Raw genomic sequence first — 26,781 nt, forward strand, 5'->3', positions numbered from 1 at the left:
TAGGTCTTCGATCCATTTTTGAATTAGTTTTTGTATATGGTGTGAGGTGTGGGTCTTGTTTCACTTTTTTTGTAGATGGATATCCAGTTTTGCCAGCACCATTTGTTAAAAAGACTGTCTTTTCCTCATTTGATGGACTTTGGGCCCTTGTCGAAGATCAGGTGACCATAGGTGGATGGATTTACATCTGGGTTCTCAATTCTGTTCCAGCTTTCTTTTTTTTTGGATGTGTGCATTTATTGCTATAAAGTGACCTCTGATCACTGCTTTTGCTGTGTCCCAGAGGTTCTGGTAGAATGTCTTTTCATTCTCGTTTGATTTTATGAATTTCTTTATTCCATCTTTAATTTCTTCTGTAACCCAGTAGTTTTTGAACAAGGTGTTGTTCAGTTTCCCATGTGTTTGATTTTTCTTCCCTGTTTTCTCTTATTGATTTCTACTTTTATAGCTTTACGGTCAGAAAAGATGCTTGGTAATATTTTGATGTTTTGGATTCTGTTAAGGCTTGTTTCATGACCTTGTATGTGGTCTGTTCTGGAGAATGTTCCATGTGCGTTGGAAAAGAAAGTATACTTGGATACTGTTGGATGGAGTGTTCGGTATATGTCTGTGAGATTAAGTTGGTTGATTGTAGCATTTACCTTTTCCGTGTCTTTGTTGAGCTTCTTTCTGGATGTTCTGTCCTTCACCGAAAGTGGTGTGTTGAGGTCTCCTAGTATTATGGTGGAGCTGTCTGTCTCTCTTTTCAATACCATTAGAGTTTGTTTTATGTATTTGGGGCCCTGTCGTTGGGTGTGTAAATATTTATTATGGTTGTGTTCTCATGGTATATTGACCCTTTAATGATTATATAGTGTCCTTTCTTATCCTTTATGGTGACTTTTACTTTAAAGTCTATTTTGTCAGAGATTAAGATTGCCACTCCTGCTCTTTTTTGAGTGTTATTTGCTTGATACATTTTTTTCCATGCTTTTAGTTTTAGTTTGTGTGTTTAAATCTAAGGCTTGTCTCTTGTAGGGAACATATAGATGGGTCGTGTTTTTTTAATCCATTCTTCCACTTTCTCTTTATTGGTGCATTTAGTCCGTTTACATTCAGCGTGGTTATTGATAGTTATGCGTTTAATGCTGTCATTTTGATGTCTTTTTTTGTGTGTTGTTGACAATTTTTTTTATTCCACTTCATTTTCTGTGCCGAATTAATTTTCTTTATGTATTTCCTTTTCACCTTTTTAATTGTTGATTTTGTATTTGCTGAGTCTTTATATTTTTCTTTTTTTTTATTTCGATGTGTAGGATTGTTAGTTTCCTTTGCGGTTACTTTAATAGTTACCCCTTTTTTCTAAGTTTACACCAGTGTTTTATTTCTTTATATCACTTTGACTTCCTCTCCATATGAAAGATTTATGACTACATTTTTTAGTTCCTCTTTTTTGTTTTAATGTTGTCATCTTTTACATATTGACATCTTTGTTTCCCTACTCTCCGTGTTATAGCTTTGATTCATTTTTGTGACTTCCCTATCCAGGTCGATACCTGGTTGCTCTGTCCTGCATTCTAGTTTATCATTGTTATCTGATGTTATTGATTTTCTAACTGGAGGACTCCCTTTAGTATTTCTTGTAATTTTGATTTGGTTTTTCAAATTCCCAAAACTTCTTGTTTCTCTGGAAATGCCCAGATTTCACCATTATATTTGAGAGACAGTTTTGCTGGATGTATAATTCTTGGCTGGTAATTTTTTTTCTTCAACGCTTTATATATGTCATCCCATTGCCTTCTTGCCTTCATGGTTTCTGCAGAGTAGTCCAAGCTTAGTCTTATTGACTCTCTTTGGTAGATAATTTTTTGTTTATCCCTAGTCACTCTTAACATTCTTTCTTTATCTTTAGTTTTGGCAAGTTTGATCATAGTATGTTTTGATGACTTTCTTCTGGGATCTACCTTATGTGCAGTTAGATGAGTTTCTTGGATAGGTAATGTTCTCATCTTTCATATCAGGGAAATTTTCTGCCAGCAGATCTTCACAAATTCTCTCTGTCTTTTCTGTTATCCTCCCCTGTCCTGGTACGCCAGTCATTTGTAGGTTATTCCTCTTGATAGAGTCCCACATAATTCTTAGGGTTTTTTCATTTTTTTTTAAATCCGTTTATCTTGTTTTTCCTCAAATAAATTGGTGTCAAGTGCTTTATCTTCAGTCTCACTAATTCTGACTTCCATTGCCTGAATTCTGCTCCTGTGAGTTTCTATTGAATTGTCTAATTCTGAAATTTTTTTGTTAAATCTTTCGATTTCTGATTGCTGTCTCTCTTGAAATCTTGCAGACCATTAAGTTTGTCATTATGTTCTTCTTTAATCTTCTTAAGTTCCTCTATTGCTTTGTCTGTGTTTTCTTGGCTTGTCTGCGTTTTTGCCTGATCTCCTTCTTGATCTCTTGAAGAGTTCTGTTATTAATGTTTTGTATTCTTCTTCAGGAAAATTTCTTGATTCTTTATTTTGGGAGCTTTCTGAAGCCTTCATGGTTTATCTCTTTGTATGATTTGGTATTGACTGTTGTTTCTGAGCCATCAATAAATTTATTTATTTTATATTTGCTTACTGTGTGCTAGCTTCTTGTTTTGTTTTGTTTTCATATGCCCCAAATAGGCTGCTCATGTGAGCTAGTTTGATTATTGGCACCTTTGAAGCTCTAACATCCTATCACCAGGTGGTTAGATCTGTTACTAGGTACGTGAGCCCAGGAGTCCGTTTACTTTTCTTGTATGGATTCAGCTAAGGTGTCCAGGTAGTCAGTCACCAAGTGTTTGGTGCAGGTTCTTACCTACAGTCCTAGACAGGTATGGGTGATTGGTGTAGGCACATGTATCTGACTGCAGCAGGGAGTCATGCACTGATCAAGGCAGGGGGCTGATGACTGCCCCTGAGTGTCTGGGAGGAAAACGTGTCCCTGTTCCCTAGAGCGTATAGGTGGGAGGGTTTTGCAGCCGGATTATGAGCACCCTACGCTGTTGGCTGTAAGGGGTGGGAGGCACCACTTATTCTTGGAACCCTGTCCTGGGTGGCTGGGTGGCATGGGTGGAGCCACCAGTCCTCAGGCCCCTGATGTGGGTAGCTGAGGACCCTGCTTATTGGGCAGAGAAGTGTGAAATGTCACGAACCTGCCAGTTTACTATATAGCTGATACAGTTGAAGTTAGGTTTCAATTATATACCCTGTTGTACTGTGATAATAAGGGCCTACACTGTTGAAATGGGCTCACAGAGGTCTGTGCAGGGGTGAAAGGCATTCAAAGTCCATGGACCCCTTATGCGTGTGCCTAGGCAAAGAGTTGTGCCTACCCTGAGTTTCTGGCTTAGGGGAGCTGGCAGATTATTTTCTCTTATTTGTTAATTTGTTTCCTCTCTAAGGTCAGGAGAATGGCTCATGGCATGTGATGGGTCCTACTTCCGGCCCAGGGGACTCAGTAATCACTGAAGCTGGGCAGGCACCCTGTGCAGAGTGGGGAGGGGCAGGTAAATGGAAGAGAGGTTTTTTCCAAAGGGGGTGTTTTTTGTTCCACGTGGTAGGTCAGATGCAAGTACTTATCTTTTGCTGATTGAGCGCTGCTTTTCACTGGTTCTGGATCCCCAGGTAGACTCTCTGCCACTGGATCTCTCCCGATGTAGAAGATGCCTCCCAAGCACCAGTGCTTGCCTCACCGCGCACACAAGCCTGTCCGGCCTGAAGGATGCAGGCTCCTGCCGAGTCAGGTCTGGCAACTCCTCACTGCTTCCAAACCGTCTCTCCCTCCCCCTGCTACTCAGTCCGATTCCTCAACTTTGCCTTTGATGTTCAGGATTCCTAGATTGTCATATATAATCAATTCATTTGTATTTTTGTGTCTTTGTTGTAAGAGGGACCACAGGTAGCGTCTTGACTACTCCACCATCTTGGGTCCGCCTCTTCAAAGTTTTTAAATGAATTGTAAAACTTCCAAAATTTATCCTAGTTGGACTAACAGATATTGTTGGCCGGTTGTTTTCAAAAGGATTACTACAGACTCTTGCATCATGGTGAAAATGAAACTTAGAAAAAAAAGAAAAGCCTCAGTCTGCTCCTGGCTAGCCTTTTGAACTGGGTTGTTCGAAAGGTTGTTGAAAACACCAAGGGTGTTGTCAGTACTTGGTTTGGAGAGGAAAACAGGGAGCTCCTGGAGCCCTCAGTGAATATAAGGGGATAGTAACAGACATGAGGATGGACACAAATTGGTATGGTTAGATGGTTTAAGTCGTTTTACACTACTGGATAGACGTGGTTGTCTTGAAGTGGCAGAGAGGTAGATGAGACATTTCACCCTGACATAGGTGGAATATGGGAGTATGAGTAGTGTCCTTTAACAATAATGATAAAGACCAAAACAAAAAACAAAGCCTGTTGCCATCGATTCGATTTTGACTCATATTGACCCGATGGGACATAGTAGAACTGTCCCCACGGGGTTTCCAAGGGTGTTAATCTGTAGAGAAGCAGACTGCCGCATCCTTCTCCTGTGGAGCAGCTGGTGGGTTTGAACTACCAGCCTTTCGGATAGCAGTCAAATGCTTAACCACGACACCACCAGGGCTTCAGTGATGAAGACAGCTAACATATATTGAAGGTTGTCTGTGTTCCAAGCACTGCTCCTGTTATAAACTCTTAGTATGAATTTGATTCATATGTCTCACTAATCCTATGAGGCATTTTATTGATAAAGAAACTGAGGTAGAAAGGCCAGTAATTTTCCCAAAATATCAGACGGTTCAGGTTGGGGAGCCAGGATTCAAACCTAGGTAGGCAGTCTGACCCCAGAGCAGGTGTTCCTGCCACTGTGTTGCATCATCATAGGATAGTGCACTAATGTAATTTGCCCTTGATATTTGTATTCGGTGTGTGTTGAATAATTTGCAATGTTTGTAAGTACCTTAGAGGAAACGTTTTCAGTAAGATTTTTTTTTTTTATTTGAGTCTTTCCTTCCTTTCTCTCTTTTTAAAAATTTTTATTGTGGTTAAATAGATTTACGTGTACAATTTAGTGACATTAGTAATTTTCACCATGTTGTGCAGACATCACCGTTTCCGAAGTTTTTCAGCACCTGTAAGCAACATCTCCCCATTTACTCCTTCCACCCACCTTTGCTAATCACCAATAAACTTTGATCTCTATGCATTTGCCTATTCTAGATACTTCATAAAAGTGGGGTCATACTAGATTTGTCTTTATGTGATTGACTTATTTCACTTAGCATTATGTTCTCCAGATCCAGCCATGTTATGTTTCACACACTCATCATTGTTCTTTATGGTGGCATAGTATTCCATTGTATGCATGTACCGTATTTTGCTTATCCATTCATCCGTTGAAGGACACTTAGGCTATTTCCATTTTTTTGCTATTATAAATAATGCTGCAGTGACATAGGTGTACATATGTCTGTCTGTGTCTCTTTTATTAGATTTCTAGGGTATGTACTTAGGAATGGGATCGCTGGATCATAAGGTATTTCTATTTCTAGTTTTTTGAGGAAGTACCATACCGTTTTCCATGGTGGTTGTACCATTTTACCATCCCACCAGCAATGGATAGGTGTTCCAGTCTCCCCACATCCTTGCCAAAGTTTGTCGTGTTTTTTTTTTTTTTTGATTAGTACCATTTTATCCAAGGTGAGATAGTATTTGTGATTTGCTTCTCTCTGATGGCTAATGATCATGAGCATCTTTTCATTTGTTTATTGGCTACTTGAATGACTTTTTTGGTGAAGTGTCTGTTCATGTCCTTGGCCCATTTTTTAACTGGGTTGGTTGTCTTTTTGTTGTTGAGTTGTTGAAGTTTTCTGTATATTTTAGAGATTAGACCTTTATTGGATATATAATTTCTGAAGATTTTTTCCCCGTCTGTAGGTTATCTTTTTACTCTTTTGATAACCATAAATATATAAATTTTGTGATGTCTCAATTATCTGATTTGTCTTCTGCTATTTGTGTATTTGTAGTTATGTTAGCCTGTCTTTAAAAAAGATTAGGCCCTGTTTTCTTCTAGGAACTTTCTAGTTTTAGGTTTAACGTTTAGATCTTTTGTTAGTTTTTGTGTATGGTGTGAGCCATAGGTCCTGTTTCATTTTTCTGCAAGTGGGTATCCAGTTTTGCTAGCACCATTTATTAAAGGGACTGTTTCTTCCCCCTTTGAATGTACTTTGCCCCCTTGTTGAAAATCAGATGTCCATAATTGGGTGGATTTATTTCTGGGTTCTCAATTCATTTCCACTGGTCTGTGGGTCTGTCACTGAACTAGTACCAGGCTCTTTTGATTACAGTGGCTGTATAGTATGTTTTGATATCAGTAAATATGAGGCCTCCTGCTTTGTTCTTCTTCAGTATAGCTTTGGCTGTTCGAGGCCTCTTTTCCATATAAAGTTGGTGATTAGTTTTTCCATTTCGGTAAAGAATGTTGTTGTAATTTGTATCAGGATTGCATTGTATCTGTAGATCACTTTAGGTAGTATTGACATTTTCACTATGTTAAGTATTCCAATCCATGAGCATGAAATGTTCTTCCATTATGTAGGTCTCTTTTAGTCTTTTGTAGTAGTGTTTTATAATTTTTATTGTGTAAGTCTTTTATTTCCCTGGTTAGGTTAATTACTGGGTGTTTTATTGTTTTGGGGTCTGTTGTAAATGGTATTGTTTTATTGATTTCGTTTTCGGAATACTCCTTGTTAATGTAAAGGAACCCAACTCAGTTTTGTGTGTTGATCTTGAACTCTGTGACGTTGCTGAATTCTTCTATTAGATCTAGCAGGGGTTTTTTGTGGAATCTTTAGAGTTTTCTGTGTATATGATCATGTCATCTTCGAATAAGGATAGTTTTATTTCTTCCTTTCTGGTTTGGATGTCTTTTATTTGTCTTTCTTGCTTTGGCTAAGACTTCCAGTACAATATTGAATAAGAGTGGTGGTAATGGGCATCCTTGTCTCGTTCCTGTTCTTAAGGGGAAGGTTCTCAGTCTTTCTCCATGGAGAATAATGTTAGCTGTTGGTTTTCCATATATGCCTTTAATTATGTTGAGAAATTTCCATTTTATTCCTGTTTTGATGAGAGTTTTTATCAGAATTCTAGTAATTTTTGATAGCTTTTCTTGTACTTTTTCTGCTTTTGGCCTGGAAACAGCCAGTTCTCCCTTGGCTCCTTTTAGTGATATTTTGAGACCAGTGATTTGGTGTGTCCGCACTGATTTGGTCGTTGTTTCTACACCTTTTAATTGGACAGTTCTGGGACTTCTTAAAAAAAGATTTGTAATGCATTTATACTAATGTTTCCAATTCAGATTCAGGACTACAGAGTTTTTACCAAACCTTTTCTATATCTCCTTTCTCCTAGACTGAAATTCCTGGTTTTCTGTGATGCCAGATATGATAGAATTTCACATTGTTACTCATTTGCTTTATTCCAGATACGTACAGAGTAGTCTCAGAATAACAATACCACCAGTACAATCAGTAATAGCATTACTGAAAACAGTTTTAAGTTTTCTTTGCAGTTAGTGCTCTTGTACTTAGGGTTGACTGGGGATATACAGTCAAATTATTGAAAAGTCTCATGAAATAGTGTGATTATGCTATAACTGGATACATTTTGGTTCATTTGTCACCTTTTTTTTAAGGATTATTCTTTTTCAATTTAATTTTGTCATATATATAATTCATTTGCATGATTCTAATGTCAAATGTAGTCTAATTTTTTTGTCCCCTATACCCTATTTCCTTTCTACTCCCATTGGTAATCATTTAAAAATGATTTATGGTTTTTGTGTATACGTATCACTTTTCCGTTTTCTTATATAGCATAGTGTACGTACTTCTCCACACCTTGCTCCACTTTAACAGTAAATCTTGAAGATCATTCCATACTTGTATGTGAACATACGTACCATAGTGTTAGATTATGTTGTCAGCCAATCTGAAAAATCTTTTTAATAAGTTAAGTCCATTTAAAATAATTAATATGTATATTTTTTTTTTTTTTCAGTTCTTTTAGAGTCTTTTGTGTTGTTTATACGTATATTTATGTATAAAATAGCGTTTCTATGTGATCTGTTTTACTTATTCTTTTTTAGGATATTTTTGGTGTTTAGGAAAATTTGTTATAGTGGTTATGTTTATTTACCTGTTGCCGTCAAGTCGAGTCTGACTCATAGTGACCCTGTATGACAGAGTAGAACTGCCCCATGGGGTTTACAAGGAGCGGCTGGTGGATTTGAACTGCTGACCTTTTGGTTAGTAGCTGTAGCTCTTAACTACTGTGCCACCAGGGCTCCTATCTTTATTTAGTCCCCTCTCTTGTAGTTTTTGTTGATTGATTTCCTACTATGTGCACTGTTGAAATTAGCTATGACCTCTTCTTCTCCATTGTTGCAAGTATCTGATGTGAAATATATCCTTTTGTTAAAAAGTTTTTAAAAATTGAACTTTATTTTGAGATAATTGTAGATTCACATTCAGTTGTAAAACGTAATCAAGAGAGATCATGGGTGCCCTTTACCCAGTTTTCCCCAATGGTAACATCTCGAAAAATTATAGTATAATACTGATGTTTATACAGTCAAGAGACAGATTATTTCTATCACCACAAGGATCCCTTATGTTGCCCTTTTGTAACTGCATCTACTTCCCTGCTACCCTCAATCCCTCAACCCCTCAACCCAGGCAACCATTAATCTGTTTTCCATTTCTATAATTTTATTTCAAGAATGCTATATAAATGGAATCATACGATATGTAACCTTTTGAAGTTGACTTTTTTCTTTTAGCATAATTCCTTGGAGATTCATCCAAGTTGTTGCGTGTATCAGTAGTTTGTTCCTTTTTATTGCTGGGTAGTATTCCGTGGTATGAATGTATCGTAATTTGTCTAAGCATTCATTTATTGAAGGACACCTGGATTGTTCCCGGATTTTGGCTCTAACGAATAAAACTGCTGTGTAAGCATTCATAATACAGGTTTTGTATGAACATAAGTTTTCATTTCCTTGGGGTAAATGCACAGGAGTGCAGTCGCTGGGTTATATAGTATAGTAGTGGCATGTTTAATTTTTAAAGAAACTACCAAACCTTTCCAGAGTTGTAGTACCGTTTTACATTCCCACCAGCAATGCATGAGTGATAACAGTTTTCTCAGCATCCTCATCAGAGTTTGGTGTTGTCACTTTTCTTTTAGCCAGTTAGATAGGTGTAGTGATATCTCATTGTAGAGAAGCACTGGGGGCACAGTAATTAAGAGCTACAGCTGCTAACCAAAAAGCAGCAGTTCGAATCCACCAGCTGCTCCTTGGAAACCATATAGGGCAGTTCTGCTCTGTCCTGTAAGGTTGCTGTGAGTCAGAATCAACTCGATGGCATTGGGTTTTTTTTTTTGAATAGCCAGTGAAAGTCTTTGGGTGGCACAAACAGTTTGTGCTCGACTACTAACCTAAAGATTGGTGGTTTGAACCTACCCAGCGGCACTATGGTAGAAAGGCCTGGCAGTCTGTTTCTGTAAAGATTACAGCCAAGAAATCCTGTGGAGTAGTTCTACTCTGTAACGCTGGGGGTTGCCATGAGTTGGAACTGACTCAACAGCAACAGATTTGGTTTGGTTTCATGTGCTTATGTGCCATCTATATATCCTCTTTGGTGAGGTATCACAGTGTCTTTTGCCCATTTTCTAATTGGATGATTTGAGTTTTTTTTTAACTAATGATCTTTAAGAGCTGTTTACGTATTCTAGATAATAGTCCTTTATTGGATTTGTAGTTTGCAAATATTTTCTTGTGTTTTCATCGTCTTCACATGGGCTTTTACAGAGCAAAAAAAAAAAAAATTCTTTTTCCCTGTGATTATAGTGTTTATTAGGGAAGTTGTTGTTAGGTGCTGTCCAGTCGATTCCAACTCATAGCAACCGTATGTACAACAGAATGAAACACTACCCAGTCCTGCGCCATCCTCACAATCATTACTATGTTTGAGTCCATTGTTGCAGCCAATGTGTCAATACACATTGAGGGTCTTCCTCTTTTTTGCTGACCCTCCACTTTACCCTGTCCTTCTCCAGGGAATCGTCTCTCCTGATAACATGTCCAAAGTATGTGAGACAAAGTCTCATCATCCTCCTTTCTAAGAAGCATTCGGGCTGTACTTCTTCCAAGACAGATTTGTTCATTTTCCTGGCAGTCCATGGTATATTCAGTATTCTTCGCCAACACCATAATTCAAAGGCATCAGTTCTTCAGTCTTCCTTATTCGTAGTTCAGCTTTTGCATGCATATGAGCCAATTGAAAATACTATGGCTTAGGTCAGGCATGCGTAAGTCCTCAAAGTGACATCTTTGCTTTTAAACACTTCAAAGAGGTTTTTTGCAGCAAATTTGCCCAGTACGCTATGTCACTTGATTTCTTTTTTGTTGGTTTTTTTAGTTTCTTTTTTTTGATTGTGATTGAGGTGAAAGTTTACAGAGCAAATTAGTTTTTCATTGAACAGTTAATGTACAAATTGTTTTGTAACATTGATTGCCAACCCCATGATGTATCATCAGTGCTCTCCCCCTCGCCACCCTGGGTTCCCTGTTTCCATTCGTCCAGTTTTCCCTGTCCCTTCTTGCCTTTTTGCCTTTACTTTTGGGCTGGTGTGCCCATTGGTCTCGTATTCATGAGTGAACTATGAAGCATGTTCCTCATGTGTGTTATTGTTTGCCCTGTAGACCTAATCTTTGGCCGAAAGGTGAACCTCAGGAGTGACTTCAGTACTGAGTTAAAGGGGTGTCCAGTGAGGCCATACTCTTGGGATTTCTCAGTTTCTGTCAGACCAGCAAGCCTAGTCTTTTTGTTTTTTTTCTTTTTCATTTTGTGAATTTGAATTTTGTTCTACATTTTTCTCCTACTCTGTCCAGGACCCTCTATTGTGATCCTTGCCGGAGCAGGCGATGATGGTAACCAGGCACCACCTAGTTGTTCTGGGCTCAGTCTGGGGGAGGTTGTGGTAGTTGTGGTCCATTAGTCTTTTGTACTAATCTTTCTCTTGTGTCTTTTGTTTTCTTCGTTCTCCTTTGTTCCAGCCAGGATGGGACCAATAGATGTATCGTAGATGGCTGCTTGAAGGCTTTTAAGATCCCAGACACTGCTCACCACAGTCAGATGTAGAACGTTTTTGTTATAGACTGTTATGTCAATTGAGTTAGATGTCCCATGTCCCCCCCTCCCCTGCCCCCAGCCCAGTAATTTGGTCCCTCAGGGCGTTTGGATGTGTCTGTGAAGCTTCTATGACTTTGCCGTGATCAAGTTGTGCTGACTTCCGAGTATTGTGTATTGTCTTACCCTTTACCAGAGTTACCACTTATCTACTATCTAGTGTTTTTTCTTCCCCACCAGTCTCCTCCCTCATAACCATCAAAGATTGTTTATTTCTGTGTGTTAACCTTTTCTTGGGTTTTTATAATAGTGTTCTCTTCCAGTATTTGTCTTTTCGTGATTGACTTATTTCACTCAGCATAATGCCCTCAGATACATCCATGTTGTGAGATGTTTTCCGGATTCATCATTGTTGTTTATTATTGTGTAGTATTCTGTTGTGTGTATGTACCATAGTTTGTTTATACATTCATCTGTTGGTAGGCACTTAGGTTGTTTCCATCTTTTTGCTATTGTGAATAATGCTGCAATGAACAGGGGTGTGCATATGTCTGTTCGTGTGGCAGCTCTTATTTCTCTAGGATATAGTCCTAGGAATAGGATTGCTGGATTGTATGGTATTTCTATTTCTAGCTTTTTAAGGGGGTACCATGTGGTTTTCCATAGTGGTTGCACAATTTTACATTCCTGCTAGCAATGCATAAGAGTTTGAAACTCCCTGCAACCTGTCCAACATTTGTTATTTGCTGTTCTTTTGATTCATACCAGTAATGTCGGTATGAGATAGTATTTCACTGTAATCTTGATATGCATTTCTATACTGGCTAGTGATTGTGAGTATTTTCTCATGTATCTGTTAGGAGCCTGAATGTCATCTTCGGTGAAGTGTCTGTTCATATCCTTTGTCCATTTTTTAATTGGATTTTTTGTCTTTTTGTTGTTGAGGTATTGAAGTATTTTATAGATTTTAGAGATTAGACCCACGTCGGATATGTTGTAGCCAAATATTTTTTTTCCCAGTCTGTAGGTTCCCTTTTTTTTTTTTTTTATGACCATAAGTGTTTAATTTCTAGGATCTCCCTGTTACCTAGTTTATCTTCTGGTATTTGTGCATTGTTAGTTATGGTTTGTATTGTATTTATGCCATGTCTTAGGGCCCCTAGTGTTGTCCTTACTTTTTCTTCCATGATCTTTATCATTTTAGGTTTTATATTTAGGTCTTTGATCCATTTTAAGTTAGTTTTTGTGTATGATATGAGGTATGGGTCCTGTTTCTTTTCTTTTTTACAGATGGACATCCAGTTTTGCCAGCACCATTTGTTAAAAAGACTGTCTTTTCCCTGTTTAATAGACTTTGGTCCTTTGTCAAAGATCAGCTGACCATAGATAGATGGATTTACATCTGGATTTTCTCACAATTCTGTTCCGTTGGTCTGTGTGTCTGTCATTTTACCAGCGCTAGGCTGATTCAACTACCATGGTTGTATAGTAGGTTCTGAGATCAGGTAACGTGAGGCTTCCTGCTATATTCTTTTTCTTCAGTAATGGTTTGCTTATCCGGGACCTCTTTCCTTTCCATATAAAGTTGGCGATTAGTTTTTCCATCTTGTTAAAGAATGCTGTTGATATTTGACTCAGGATTGCATTATATCTGTAGATTGTTTTGGGTAGTTTTGACATTTTCACAATGTTGAGTCTTCTATCCAATGAACATGATACAGTTTTCCATTTATATAGGTCTTGTGTTTTGTTGCCGTAGTGGTTTGTGGTTTTCTTTTACATCTGAGGTTAGATTTATTCCTAAGTATTTTATCTTTTTAGGGGCTATTATAAATAGTATTGCTTTCCTGATTTACTTTTCAAAGTTCTCTTTATTGGTGTATAGGAATCCAGTTTAGTTTTGGACGTTGATCTTGTATCCTACTGCTTTTCTGAATCTTTCTATTCGTTCCAGTAAATCTTTGGATTTTTTTATATACAGGATCATATATCTGTGAGTAGGAATAGTTTTATTTCTTCCTTACCAATTTAGATGTGCTTTCTTTTTTTTTTTCTTGCCTTATTGCTGTAGCTAGGACTTTACAGCACAGTGTTAAATAGGAGTGATGATAAAGGGCATCTTGGTCTTGTTCCCATTCTCAGAGGGAATGCTTTCAGCCTCTCTCCATTGAGAATGATGTTGTCTGTTGGTTTTGTGTAGAAATCCTTTATTATGTTGAGGGATTTCCCTTCTATTCCTATTTTATTGAGAGTTTTTATCAGGAATGGCTGTTGGACTTTATTCAGTGCCTTTTCTGTGTCTATTGAGATGATCGTGTGATTCTTTTGTTCTGTTTATGTGGTGGATTATGTTGATTGATTTTCTAATGTTGAACCATCCTTGCATACCTGGTATGAGTCCCACTTGGTCGTGGTGTGTTATTTTTTTGATGTGATGCCAAATTCTATTGGCTAGAATTTTGTTGAGAATTTTTCATCTGTATTCATGAGAGATTCTAGTATGTAATTTTCTTTATTTTTTTTATGGTGTCCTTCCCTGGCCTTGGTATCAGGGCCTGATTTTCTTTCTTAAGGACTCCTTATGATGTATATTTAGGGTCTTTGTTTATATTGTTGTCGGTGTCATGCTGATATTTTTACTTTCATTTCTTTTTTATTTAAATTTTTTTTCCTTATACACTTCTTATAAGTATTATGTGTTGTGTTTATTGGCTCTTGTGATTGTTCTTGGTTAGGTCTCCTTTATCAAATAATATTTTGTTTTATTTCTAATCCTTTCCTGATTACTTGTACCCCATTTCTGAGTTTTTCTAATTCTGATTTATAATACTTTATGTTATTTTCTAAGATACAGTTTTCATCTGTTTTGTGAGTATGTCTTTTTGGCAGGATTTCAGCGTCAGTGTTATGCTCCTTACTCTCCCATTTCATAAAGCATGGAATTCGACCATAATCGTTTTCTGTTGTTAATTTTATGATAGATTTTCCTGAACTTTTAGAAAGGAGAGGTAGGTCCGGATAGCTTTTCTAGCTCCCTTTTCTGTTGCTTTTTCAAAGTTATAAAAAATATGGCTGTCTATTTTCTGAGATCTCCTGGCTCTGTTTCTCTACCCCACTTTTATCTGGACCTTCTCTTTCCTTTGCCCCTATTGTGTCTCACTTGTTCACTTTGGATTCTACTCAGCAGTTTAGGGCTTTGTCTAGGAAGGGGACTTCAGCTCCTTGTTTTTGAGTCTAGCCTATTATACACTGGCATGGAACTGTTGTTCTCAAATTGCCTTTCCAGATTCTCCAGTGCTTCCTGATTATGGTGTTCTGTCCTCAGGTTCATCAGCGGCCCCATTGCTCCTGCTCTTCTCTTTCCTTCTGTATACATGGTACCACGCAAGTCTTATAATCACTGATTTAACCAGGTCCCACTTGTATTTGAGACTTCATGGAGATACCTTGTTGTAGATTTTGAATGTGGGGTTTTGGTTTGGCTATCCTGCTAGCTCTGTCTTTTTGTGGGGTGAAGAATTACAAGAGAGTAAAAAAATCCATTGAGAGGTTTTATTCAAGAGAATGACAATACAGGTTTGAATTTTAAAAAGACTCCTCTGGCTGTTATTTGGAAAATTGATTCAGTGGCTGTCAGGAGACTATGTTATTGTTGTGTGCTGTCTAGTGGATTCTGACTCATAGCGACCCTATAGGACAAAGTAGAGCTCCCCATAAGTTTTCCTAGGCAGATGATCACCAGGTCTTTTCTCCCTTAGAGCAACCTTTCAGTTAGCAGCCAAGCAGTTAACCATTGTGCCACCAGGGCTCCTTGTAAGGAGACTAGTTAGACTATTATACTGGTCTGGGTAAGATGATGGTGGCTTGATCTAAGATAGTAGCAGTGGAACTGGGAGGTTTGAATCTCTAGATTTTGGTGACTTGATGGATTTGTTGGAGGGTGAGAGAGTGAGTAGACATGGATGATTTCCCAGGATTGGTGCTCTTGTAGCTGTTTGGATGATTATACTGTTTACTGATGTTAGGAATATGCCTGGAAGAGTAGATGGTGGTTTTTTTGTTTGTTTGGTTTTTGAGAGGGGGAGTAGGTATGATATTAGTTTTAAGCATGTTGTATTTGAGGCCCTTGCAACAAACTACCTTCTACCCCTAAACACACACACACACACACACACGCACACACACACAGATATACTCATGTTTTAATCCTTTCCATAGCCTTTTCCTGATCCTCCAATTATGTATCCTTCCGATAAGAAACTTATCCATTATTTCTTGTCTTAACACTTAACGCATTTTATTACTGGTTATTTAATGACCTGTCTTTGTCTTTTTTACTAGACCATGTGTTGACAAACTTTTTCTTAAAAGGACGCATAGTACAAGTTTTAGGTTTGGGGGCCAAGAGGCAAAATCAAGGATTTTATGTAGGTGCTTATATCATTTAAAATGTAACCACTTAAAAATGTAAAAACTATTCCTCCCTTTCAGGTCCTAGAAAAAGAGACAGCCCCCTAGATTTGGCCCGCAACCTTTAGTTTGCCGACTGATGTACTAGACTGTCAATTTGTCATCTGAATGCACTCAGTAAATTTTTGTTCAGTGGATGGACTTACAGATTTGGAACTTAGGTGAGAGGCCTGGGTAAATATAGATATTTGGGAGTAGTCATCAAACAGTAATTGAAGACATAAGACTAGATGAGATCACTTGGGAAGAATGTAAGGGAAGAGAGTAGCTCAAATAGAAAACAGAATAAGCCATTGACTAACTCAAAGGTACTTGTATCATACATAGTATGGTTCCTGTTGTTAACTCATCTAAACCAGTTTGATCATTTATAGTCATAAGGTTCTTCTGAGTGAATATAGGAGGCCTTCAACTCCTAGGAAGTTCCTGAGTAGTGCAAACGGTTAACACGCTTGGCCGCTAAACTATCCTCCCCCCCCCCCCGTTGTGATAAAAACTATATATATAACCAAACATTTGCCAATTCAACAACGTTTACATGTACAGTTCGGTGACGTTGATTATATTCATCACGTTGTGCAACCATTATCACTATCCTTTTCCAAATTACTCTCCCCCGTTTATGTTAAATACCATCTTATAATAATTAGTAAACAATTAAGTGTGGTTATTACAATGAAAATATTTTCTCTTTTGAGTTTTAGTAACGGTTTAGGTATTAATTTAGGCAAATTTTAATAGCAGTACAGTTCTAATTTTCAAGTACATAAAGACAGTTTACAGAGTTATCAAATGATAATTCAGTAGTACTGGTGTTTGAAAATTGTGCAACATTTTTATTACCATTATGTATGATGTACTAGTGCATAAGACATTCTCTGTGGTAATTGTATTGAAGTCTTCCTACTGTTGAACTCTTATCAGTGGTAATAGTTTTATTAATGCATTATTCCATCACATTAATGTTACTAATTTGACTTTTGTGTGGCAGTTTCTACATTTAACATGTATCTATTTAGAAAGTATAGGTTTTTATGTAGATTATTATGTCAATATTTTGACAAATTTTATTACTTGAGTTCCACAGGATTTTTTTTCCCCTAAAAAGGGATTAATTTATCACTGCAGTTTAAGAAAGCTTGACAGAGATACCACAACAAAAGTATTCTTAATCTGTCAGTATATTAAAAGTATAATATACCATGACTCTACAGCTTTTTAAGGAGCCCTGGTGGTTCAGTGGTTAGGTGCTTGGCTGCTAACGAAAAGGTTGGCGGTTTGAACCCACCAGCTGTTTGCAGGAGAAAAGACCTGGCTGGCTGCCCCTGTAAAGATTTCAGCCTAGGAAACCCTATGGGGCAGTTCTGCTCTGTCCTGTAGGGTTGCTATGAGCCAGAATCAACTGGATGGCACACAACAACAAAAGCAACATGTAACTTTTACTCCAGAAATACAAGAATGTAACCGTATTTGTGTATGTAATAAAATAATCCATCATATCAGTAGATCAAAGAACTATTAATCACCTTAATAGTTCCTGATAAGACATGCCTGATAGAGCCTGTTTGTAAACGTAGGATACATCTTTACCTTTTGATAGAAAATATCTATCTCAGACTTATTTTTATTTTCATGTGGTTTTAAGGCCATGACAATGAGTTATTTACTTTTTTTAAAAACATGAATCATTTGAGTTTGAATTCGTTCATTGCAAGCATCAAAAACCAGCTCTGTCTTAATTAATTAATCAAAACAATAATTTATGGGAAGAATTTGAGGTAGTTCATAGAATGAGTAGGGATACTGGTGAACTGGGAATAGAGCAAGTCCAAGATAAAGACATTATTAACTATGTTGTATAAATACCTGCTGTGGGTATTAATGTATTTTCAGAGTTGGGGGGGGGATAGAGTTTGTTGGCATAGTTGGAGTCTCATGCCCTACTTTAGCTAGGAGAGAGTGAGACGTTAGTAGGTGATTCCATGAAAACTGTACACAATTGGGAAGGTGTCATTCTCCAGAGGAACCTGAGTGCAATTAGGAAAGGGGACTGGATCCTAGGCAGCCAAGCCTCACCTTCCATCTTCCTTGAAGTTACCCAACAGATAGCCACTAAAATAGACAAGATTTTTGGCTTTTTCACCTCTTACAAGTCTTCATTATAAGTCTAAAACTGCTTAGCTTTTAATCCTTAAAATTAAATTACTTCTAAATTTTAAATCGTAGATGTCTGAGAACTTAATTTATATGCTAGCAATATCAGTGTTTGGATACTTACAAAATCTTTGTTTTTCTTTTTAGACAATGCGAAGACACAGAAATGAAGTGACAGTTGAACTACGGAAGGTAAGGGTGATTAATCAAGGTTTTACTGTGTTTGACTTCTTAGTGAAATATCTTTTTTAAAATAGCCTCAATTCTTCATATCAACAAGTTAAGAAGAAAAATCATAAGGTCATATCAGTTGATGCAGAAAAGGCATTTGACAAAATCCAGCACCCATTCCTGATAAAGACTCAACAAGTTAGGAATAGAGAGGAATTACCTCAGCTTGATAAAGTGCATCTGCAAACCTACATCTAACATTACATTTAATGGTGAAAGACTGAATGTTTTCTTCCTGAGATCTGGGAATAAGCTAGTATATATGCTTTCACTGCTCTTATTCAGCATAGTACTGGAAGTTCTAGCCGGTGCCATAAGACAAAAAAAGAAAGAGATGAAAGGTATACAGATTGGACAGGAAGAAGTAAAACTATCCTGTGTGCAGATGACATGATCGTTTGCATAGAAGTTTCCAAGGACTCTCAAAAAAATACCTCCTAGAGCCCTGGTGAGTTCAGTAAGTTTACAGAATATAAGATAAACACACAAAAATCAATTATATTTATATATGAACATGCACAGAGACTGAAATTAAAAACACAGTACTGTTTACTGTTACTCCAAAGAAGAGAAAACATTTAGATACACATTTAACAAAACATGTACAGGATCCATATAATGAAAATTACAAAATGGCAATGAAAGAAATTAAAGACCTAAATGGAGAGACATACTGCCTTCATACATTGCAAGAGTCAACATAGTAAAGATGCCAGTTCTCCCCTAAATCAGTCTATATAGGGTTAATGCAGTTCCTCCCAAAAGCCCAGCAAGGTTTTTTGTAGACTTAGACAAGCTTGTTCTGACATATATATGGAAAGGTACAGGCAAAAGAATAGCTAAAACAGTCTTCATGAAGAAAGAATAAAGTGGAAGGAGTCACTCTACTCAATATTAAAGCTTCCTATATAGCTAAAAGGAACGCTGGTGGTGCAGTGGTTAAAGTGCTTAGCTGCTAACTGAAAGGTCGGTGTTTTGAACCTGTCAGCCGTTCTGTGGGAGAAAGATGTGGCAGTCTGCTTCCGTAAAGATTTACAGCCTTAGAAACATCATGGGCAGTTCTGCTCTGTCCTGTAGGGTCCTTGTGAGTTGGAATTGACTGTGGGTTTGGTTTAGTGTATAGCTACAGTAATCAATGCTGTGTGGTGTAGGCAGAGGGATACGCACATAGCTCAGTAGAACAGCATAGAGAACCCAAAAATAGACCCGCATAAATATGCCCACTTAATTTTTGTTGTTGTTGTTGAGAATATACACAGCAAAACATAAACCAATTCAACAGTTTCTGCATGTACAATTTAGTGACACTGATTCTACTCTTTGAGTTGTGCAAGGATGCTGTTTTCACCCTCCTTTTCTGACTTGTTCCTCCCCCATTAACATAAACTCACTGCCCCTGAAGGTTCCTGTCTAATCTTTCGAGTTGCTGTAGTCAATTTGATCCCATATAAATAGTTCCTAGAAGAGCACAATGTTCAAGGCAGACATTTTTTCTTACTAGTTAAGCTAAACTATCGTTTAGTTTTAAGAAGATTTCAAGGGGATATTTTTGCCTTGAGGTTTAAAGATTATCTCGGGGCAATAACTTGGTGAGTTCATTCAGCCTCCATGGCTCCAGAAAGTCTGGAATCCGTGAGAATTTGAAGTAATTTTCTGCATTTTCCCTTTTGATCAGGATTTGTCTATAGAATGTTTGATCAGAATGTTCAGTAAAGGTAGCTGGACACCATCCAGTTCTTCTGGTCTCGTTGCGAAGGAGGCAGTTGTTCATGGAGGCAATTAGCCACACATTGCATATCCTCCTCCTATTCCTGAATGTCCTTCTTCCTCTGTTGCTCCAGGTGAATAGAGACCAGTGGTTGTGCCTTGGATGGCCACTTGCAAGCTTTTAAGACCCCAGGCACTGCACAGTGAACTAAGAGGTAGTACAGAAGCACTAAACATGTTATCAGGCCAGTTAACTCGGATGTCCCATGAAACCGTGACCCTAAACCTCCATACCAAGGAACCAAATCCCATGAAGTATTTGGTTGTATATAAGCAGCCTCAACAGCTACTCTTTTTTTTTTTTTGTTATTGTCATTTTAAATACTATATATATATCACACAGCTTTTGCCAATTCAACTTTTTACAGGTGTACAACTTATTTTCAGCATTTGTAATAATCAACTGTGCAACCCTACCCTTAATCAGTGTGATTTTTCCATTGTCGTAAACTGAAACTCAGTACTCCATAAGCAATAACTACCACCCTCCTTTCTTTCTCCCACTTGCTCTTGGTAACCACTAATAAACTTTGGTCTCTATACATTTGCCTTTTCTTGTCTTTATATGTAAGTGAGGTCATATCATATTTGTTCTTTCGTGATTGAATTATTTCACTCAGCATAAAGTCTTAAAGCTCCGTCCACATTGTACCAGTTGATTTTTTACAGTGGTACAAAAGCAATTCATTGAAGGAAGGATAGCCTTTTCAACAAATGGTCTGGGGCAAGTAGATTTTGATAGATAAAAATATGAACTTTTTTACTTCACCTTAACATCTTATACAAAAATTAACTAAAAATGGATTATGGACTTAGATGTAAAAGCAGAAAACTAAAACTTTTATAAAAAACATGGAGAAAAAGTCTTCAGGATCTAGGGCTGGGAAAAGAATTCTTGCACTTGACCCCAAAAGTGCAGTCAGTTAATAGTAAAATTAGTAAATTGGATCTCATCAGAATTAAAAATTTTTGGTCTGTAAAAGCCCACGTGAAGAGGATGAAAAGACAAGCTAGAGGTTGGAAGAAAATATTTACAAACCACATATCCAATAAAGGGCTGTTATCTAGAATATGTAAAGAGCTCTCAAACCTCAGTGGTTAAAAAAAAGAAAACAATCCAATTAGAAAATGAGCAAAAGACATGAAGAAACATCTCACCAAAGAAGATGTACAGGTGGCAAATAAGCAGATGGAAAGATACCATTAGCCGTTAGGGAAGTGCAAATTGAAACCAGAATGAGATGTCACTGCACATCTATCCGAATGGCTAAAATAAAAGATTGTGACAACACCAAATGCTAAATGCTGGGTATTATGTGGAGAAACTGGATCACTCAGCATTGCTGGTACAGCCACTCTGGAAAACAGATGGGCAGTTTCTTAAAAACTAAACACGGAACTACCGCACAACCCATCAGTCATACTCCTGGGCATTTACCCCGGAGAAATGAAAGTGTGTTTTCACACAAAACCTGTACACAAATGCTTATTGCAGTTTTATTCATGATAGCCAAAAGTTGTAAACAACCTAGATGTCCTTTAACAGATAAATGATTAAACAAACCGTAGTACATCTGTACCATGGAGTTCTGTTCAGCAATAAAAGGAGTAAACTAGTGATACAAGAACAACTTGAATGAACCCGTAGGGAATTATCCTGAGCAAAAAAGAGCCAATCATAAAAGATTACAGTCTATATCCATTTATATAACACTTTTGAAATGATGAAATTTTAGAAATGCAGGACAGATTAGTGGTTGCCAGTGGTTAGATATGAGGATGAGGAGGTGGTGGGAGGGAGGTGGTTTTGCTTATAAAAGGGCAACATGAGAGAATCTTGTATTTTTGGAACTGTTCGTTATCTTGACTATGGTGATAGGTACCCTAACCTACGCAGATGATAAAATTCAGTAGAACTTAATGTACGTACTCAGACACACAGAGACACACACCAGCACAAGTACAATAGGAAATCGGAATAAGATTGTGGAGTGTATCAGTGTCAGTGTCCTGGTTGTGATATTTTACTATAGTTTTACAAAATGTTACCATTGTGAGAACCTGAGCAAAGTGTACAGGGGATCTGTGTATTATTTCTTACAACTGCATGTGAGTCTATAATTATCTCAATAAAAATGCCAATTACAAAAAAGCCTAAATTAGAATCCAAAAAAGCGGCCAGTTGATAAGATCAATTAAATGATCCTTCAAGGAAAAAAAAATGTCATCAGATTTTTAGATTTTTACATGTTTGATGAGCCAGTGGTATCATTTAAAAACTACATTTTTAATATATGACATACTAAGCAGAGTGCCCAGAATATAAATATAAAACTCACGGGTGAATATCCATGTAACCACTCAGCAGTAGTAGCATTTCATAATTATTAATTTTGAGAAGATCTATCTTGTGAGCATATTTTTCTTTCTCTTTAGAAGCATTTAGATGCAGAGTAGGGCTACTACTTTAAAAAGCAAGCAGTAGAATATATTTAAGAAAACAACCTCAGTAACTACTATCTAGGTTCAAATCTTACCTCTTATAATTCCTAGGTATGTAATTTAGCCAGGTTATTTATCTTCTCTGTGTTTCCATTTACTCATCCATAAAATAAAGATTTTAATTTTACAGGAACTAAAACTACATAAGGATTTAAGATCCTTAGGGTATTGCTGGATAAAAACAGGTATGAATTACTTATTTCAGGTTTGAAATGAAATTCTTAGTGAAGGACCATTTGGAACAGAACACAGATCAGATACTTCTAATGGCACAATCCCCAGGCGTTTATTACTCACAGAATAAACAGAACAGGGATGAGTAGAACCGCACACATTATCATCAGCCTAGGTTCCCTGAAGTTAATCTCCCATCCACAGGGTTAGATTGCATCCAAGCACACCCCAGTTCACGACTTGGGAGAAGAATGCCTAAATTCCTCTCTCCCAGGATTAAATATTGATAGGATAGCCATGTCTACGTGCCAGATAGCATATACAGAGAGCAAATAGGGGAAAGGGCAGTAAAAGGGGGTAATAAAAGGTAAAAGGTAGTAATAAAAGTAGAAAGCCCCCTGCAGGCAATGGACATCGTTTACTGCTCCTGATCAGAGTGGGCTAGATTTACTGGCGCCACAGAACAGCCCTTCCTGCTTTACCCCACTAAGATAGCTTAACAGTTCTTGGTTTCTTGCAGAGGGTGGTCATCTTCCCGTAAAGCACGTGCTTTACTTTATGTTCGTTGGTAGCTATTATGTCCATTAGCAGCTAGGGAGAGTGTGAAGGGGGCAATTATAATATAGCACACCTGTGCATCCAGTACCTTTTAATGAGATTTACAGACAGTGACTGCTGACTTGTTCCACAGATTCAGCTATAGGATTACAGGCCACTTTTTCAAGGTAGAAAGAATTTGGGGATGAAAAAGAAATGCTTTATATAGTGGTTAATAACATAGAGCTTGTTAACTCAAAAAATACTACATTGAACTGTAAGGAATTGTCTATATTTAACTCTCTTGACCTACAAAATGACAATTCCATGTGGTTCAACTTAATAACACAGTCAGAAAACAGAAGATCTAAAAAGGACTAGATAAATATATACATGAATAATAGATTAATAATGGATTTTTAAAGGAATTTAAGAAATGTTTCTCCGTGTATATGTTTGGGGATAGGTGAGTTTTGAAATTAGATTAGTTCCCATGTTCCCTGAGCTCCCTCCCATTTGACCAAAAAAAAAAAAAAAAACAGAAGTATACCTTTTATGAGTGCTGAATTTATTATAGTACAGTCTTCAGGAAGGTAGAAATCTCTTGGGTGTCAGAGTGATGATTTAAGTTACTGATTTTGATGAAGCTTCCTTTAATCATTAATCAAGTCACCAGAAATGTGCCCAGGAATTATCTTCCCTTATTTTGTGCATATTTTTGTTAAGAATGAAGTGTGACTCTCATGCCCTATATTATTTTGCCCTATGTGAAGATGTTTTCATTGTAATGTAATTACCTAATAATAAAAGGAACAATTTGCTAAGAAGATGGAATAGCTTTAAACTTGTATGTACTTAATAACATATGCCAAAATATAAAAAGTAAAAATTGACAAAACTATGAGGAGAAATTTGTCAAAGACATAATTATTATGGGAGATTTTCTTGTCAGTAATGAATAGCTTAAACAGTCCGATTAATAGGTAGAAATTTTAAACACCTTAATTTTACAAATTTTATCTAATGAACACATGTAGAACTCAATAGTTATTTTAAAGTTGATTTTGTGATAGTATAAAGCTATAGTTTCCGAACTATGTGCCGTTACACCTTAGGGCACCACAGTGAACTCACAGGGGGACTTTAACAACAACAAAAAAAAAACCCGTTGCCATCAAGTCGATGCCAACTCATAGCAACCCTATAGAACAGAACAGAACTGCCCCATAGGGTTTCCAGAGAGAGGCTGGTGGATTCAAACTGCCAACCTTTTGGTTAGCAGCCGAGCTCTTAACCACTGCGCCACTAGGGCACCTTTGGATATTCTAAATTATTGAGAAACACATGACATTAAACATCTTTCAGATACCTCAAAACTACTAGCTCTTGAAGTAGTTCACGGTTTGAACATTAGATCACACTGCATTCCTTTCAGTCACATATTTTATTTAAGAGTGAAATATTTTTTCTTTTAATTTGTGGGTTTTTTTTTTTTTTAGATGACTACTTTATTAAGGTTTTGGACATAAAACTAATTAATAAAGGAAGCTGTTAGGTATTTCCTTCGTCTTTATACTGTGAACTGAGAAAGTTTCAGAACTTCTGCTATAAAGCCTGTCAGCTAATTTCAAAGTGTTGTACATACCAAGTCCTCTGACCACAGTATAGTTAAATTAGAAATTAATAAATAAGACAGTTACAAAAACCCCATGGTTATGAAAAAGTTAAAGCACTTTTAATACCTTGGCATCAAGCCAAATCCATTGCCATCAAGTCAATTCCAATTCATAGCAACCCTGTAGGACAGAGTGGAACTTCCCCATAGGGTTTCCAAGGAGCGGCTGGTGGATTTGAGCTGCTGACCTTTTGGTTAGCAGCCCAGTGCTTAACCACTGTGCCACCAGGGCATCAAAGAAATCCTAATTAAATTTGGAATGCCTAGAAGTGAATAATAGGAAAAATACGCATTAGAACCTGTGGAATGCAGTTAAAGTGGAACTTCATAAGGGAAATTTATAGCCTTAAATTCTATATTTAACATTAGGAGAAAACTAAGTACTGTAAATTAATGAGCTAAATATTCACCTTGGGGAGTTACAAAGGGATCTCAAGTGTAAACACAAAGTAAATGGAAAAAAGTAAAGGGATTAATGAGATAGAAATCAAAGATACAGCAAAGTTATCGACTTTGTTCTTTGAAAAACCCGTAGAATAGACCTCTGGCAAGATTGAACAAGAAGTAGAGAGAAGGAACAGATAAACTGTAGTAGGAATTTAAAATAGTATGTTAATTTAAATATAGTGTAAGTTTAAAAAACTTCAGTGCATTCGTTAGTTTTTGCTGCATAATAAATCACTGTAGAATTGTAAGTAACTTAAAACTGGCCATTTTATTCAGCTAACAAGTCTGTGAGTTGGTAGAGTGGTTCTCTGCTGGGTTCCCTCATGCATCTCCAGTCAGCTGGTGGGTTGGTGGATGACTGGATGATTTAGGATGGTCTTGTTTCTGGCTGTTGGTTGAGGCCTTGATTGTTCTCTGCATAGCTCACATTCTTCAGCAGCCCAGCTCAGTGTTGTTCACAGTGGTTTCAGAATTGCAAGAGCAGCAAGAGAGGCCATGCCTCAATGTGTGAGCATTTTCAAGCTCAGTGTCCCCTTGCCAAACAAAGCAAGTCACACACCCAAGCCTAGAATCAGTGCAGAGGCATGGATATGGAAGGGGAATTAATGTTATTTTTGCAAACTGTCTACCGCAGTTTGGATATGAATAACTTTATGCCAATTAATTTGAAAACCTAGGTGAAATGGACAATATCCTAAGAGGAGGAAATTTACCCAGCTGACTTAAGAAGTGAAAAACCTGAATAGATCTGAAAACAATTAAAGAAATTATACCAATGGCTAAAGATTTAACCTCTCCTACCCCCACCCTCTGGAAAAAGGTAGTCTTTCAGATGGAACTCCAGCAAACATTCAAGGAACAGATAATTTCAGTCTTATTAAATGGTTTCAGAGAAAGTAAAGAGGGAACACTTCACAGCTTATTTAATGAGTCTAGTAAAATCACGACACCAAAAACCAGACCAAGACAGTATGAACAAAGAAGCTTTAAGCCAGTTTCACTAATGAGCATAGGTGAAAAAATCTGAAATGTTAGTAAATTAAATCTAGTAATGAATATTTAAAAAAAAAAAAAGTTTCTCCTAGGACCTGTAAGAATAGTTTAACATTAGAGAATTAATTTACTACATTTACAGGTGAAAGGGGGAAAGTTATATGTCCATTTCAGTAGCTACAAAAGAAACACAGTTTGTAAAATTGTGCACCCGTTCATGGTTTAAAAAGAAAAAAATTAGCAGTTTAAGAATACGAAGGAGCTTCCTCACCAAATAAAGGGTGTTTACCAAAAAAGAACAGCAACATCATATATAATGATGAAATGCTGTTCTCTCCCATATTGGAACTATGTAGTATATAGGCTTTAGTTGTATTCATGCTTTGCATTGCTTTTATGCCTGGAATACTTGGAGGAAGAAGGGATAGAGGGAGTAAGATCCCTAAAAGGCCTTTGGAAGGTTGATTGTTCAGGTTCTGGAAAAATTAGGGGAAAACAGAGTGAAAATAGATTGGGACCAGGATTACAAAAATTCTTTTTTGGTTTATCTGTCTATAGATAAACTTTGTTGAAACTTTTTAAGTGGATTAAATTCCAAAAGATGTTAAAAATTGCCATATTATGTATGCATAAGCTTTTTTAAATTTTGAAATAATTT

General features: G+C 37.1%; 1 protein-coding gene across 3 annotated transcripts in view; it reads left to right on the forward strand.

Moving 5' to 3' along the window:
• Positions 1-26,781, forward strand: part of KPNA3 (karyopherin subunit alpha 3) — a 98,432-nt gene that overhangs the window by 33,148 nt on the left and 38,503 nt on the right. The window contains exons 1-2 of one of the 3 annotated variants that reach the window (XM_023731532.1): positions 3,573-3,748; positions 17,945-17,989. In XM_023731532.1, coding sequence (XP_023587300.1) covers positions 3,668-3,748; positions 17,945-17,989 — 126 coding nt within the window. In that variant the 5' untranslated portion in view covers positions 3,573-3,667. Of the gene's footprint in view, positions 1-3,572; positions 3,749-14,978; positions 15,805-17,944; positions 17,990-26,781 lie in introns of those variants that run through there. The other 2 variants (XM_023731533.1, XM_004376570.1) reach the window with 2 other exon arrangements.

The sequence above is a fragment of the Trichechus manatus genome, unplaced genomic scaffold, assembly GCF_000243295.1.
Source record: "Trichechus manatus latirostris isolate Lorelei unplaced genomic scaffold, TriManLat1.0 scaffold00044, whole genome shotgun sequence".
NCBI lineage: Eukaryota > Metazoa > Chordata > Mammalia > Sirenia > Trichechidae > Trichechus > Trichechus manatus.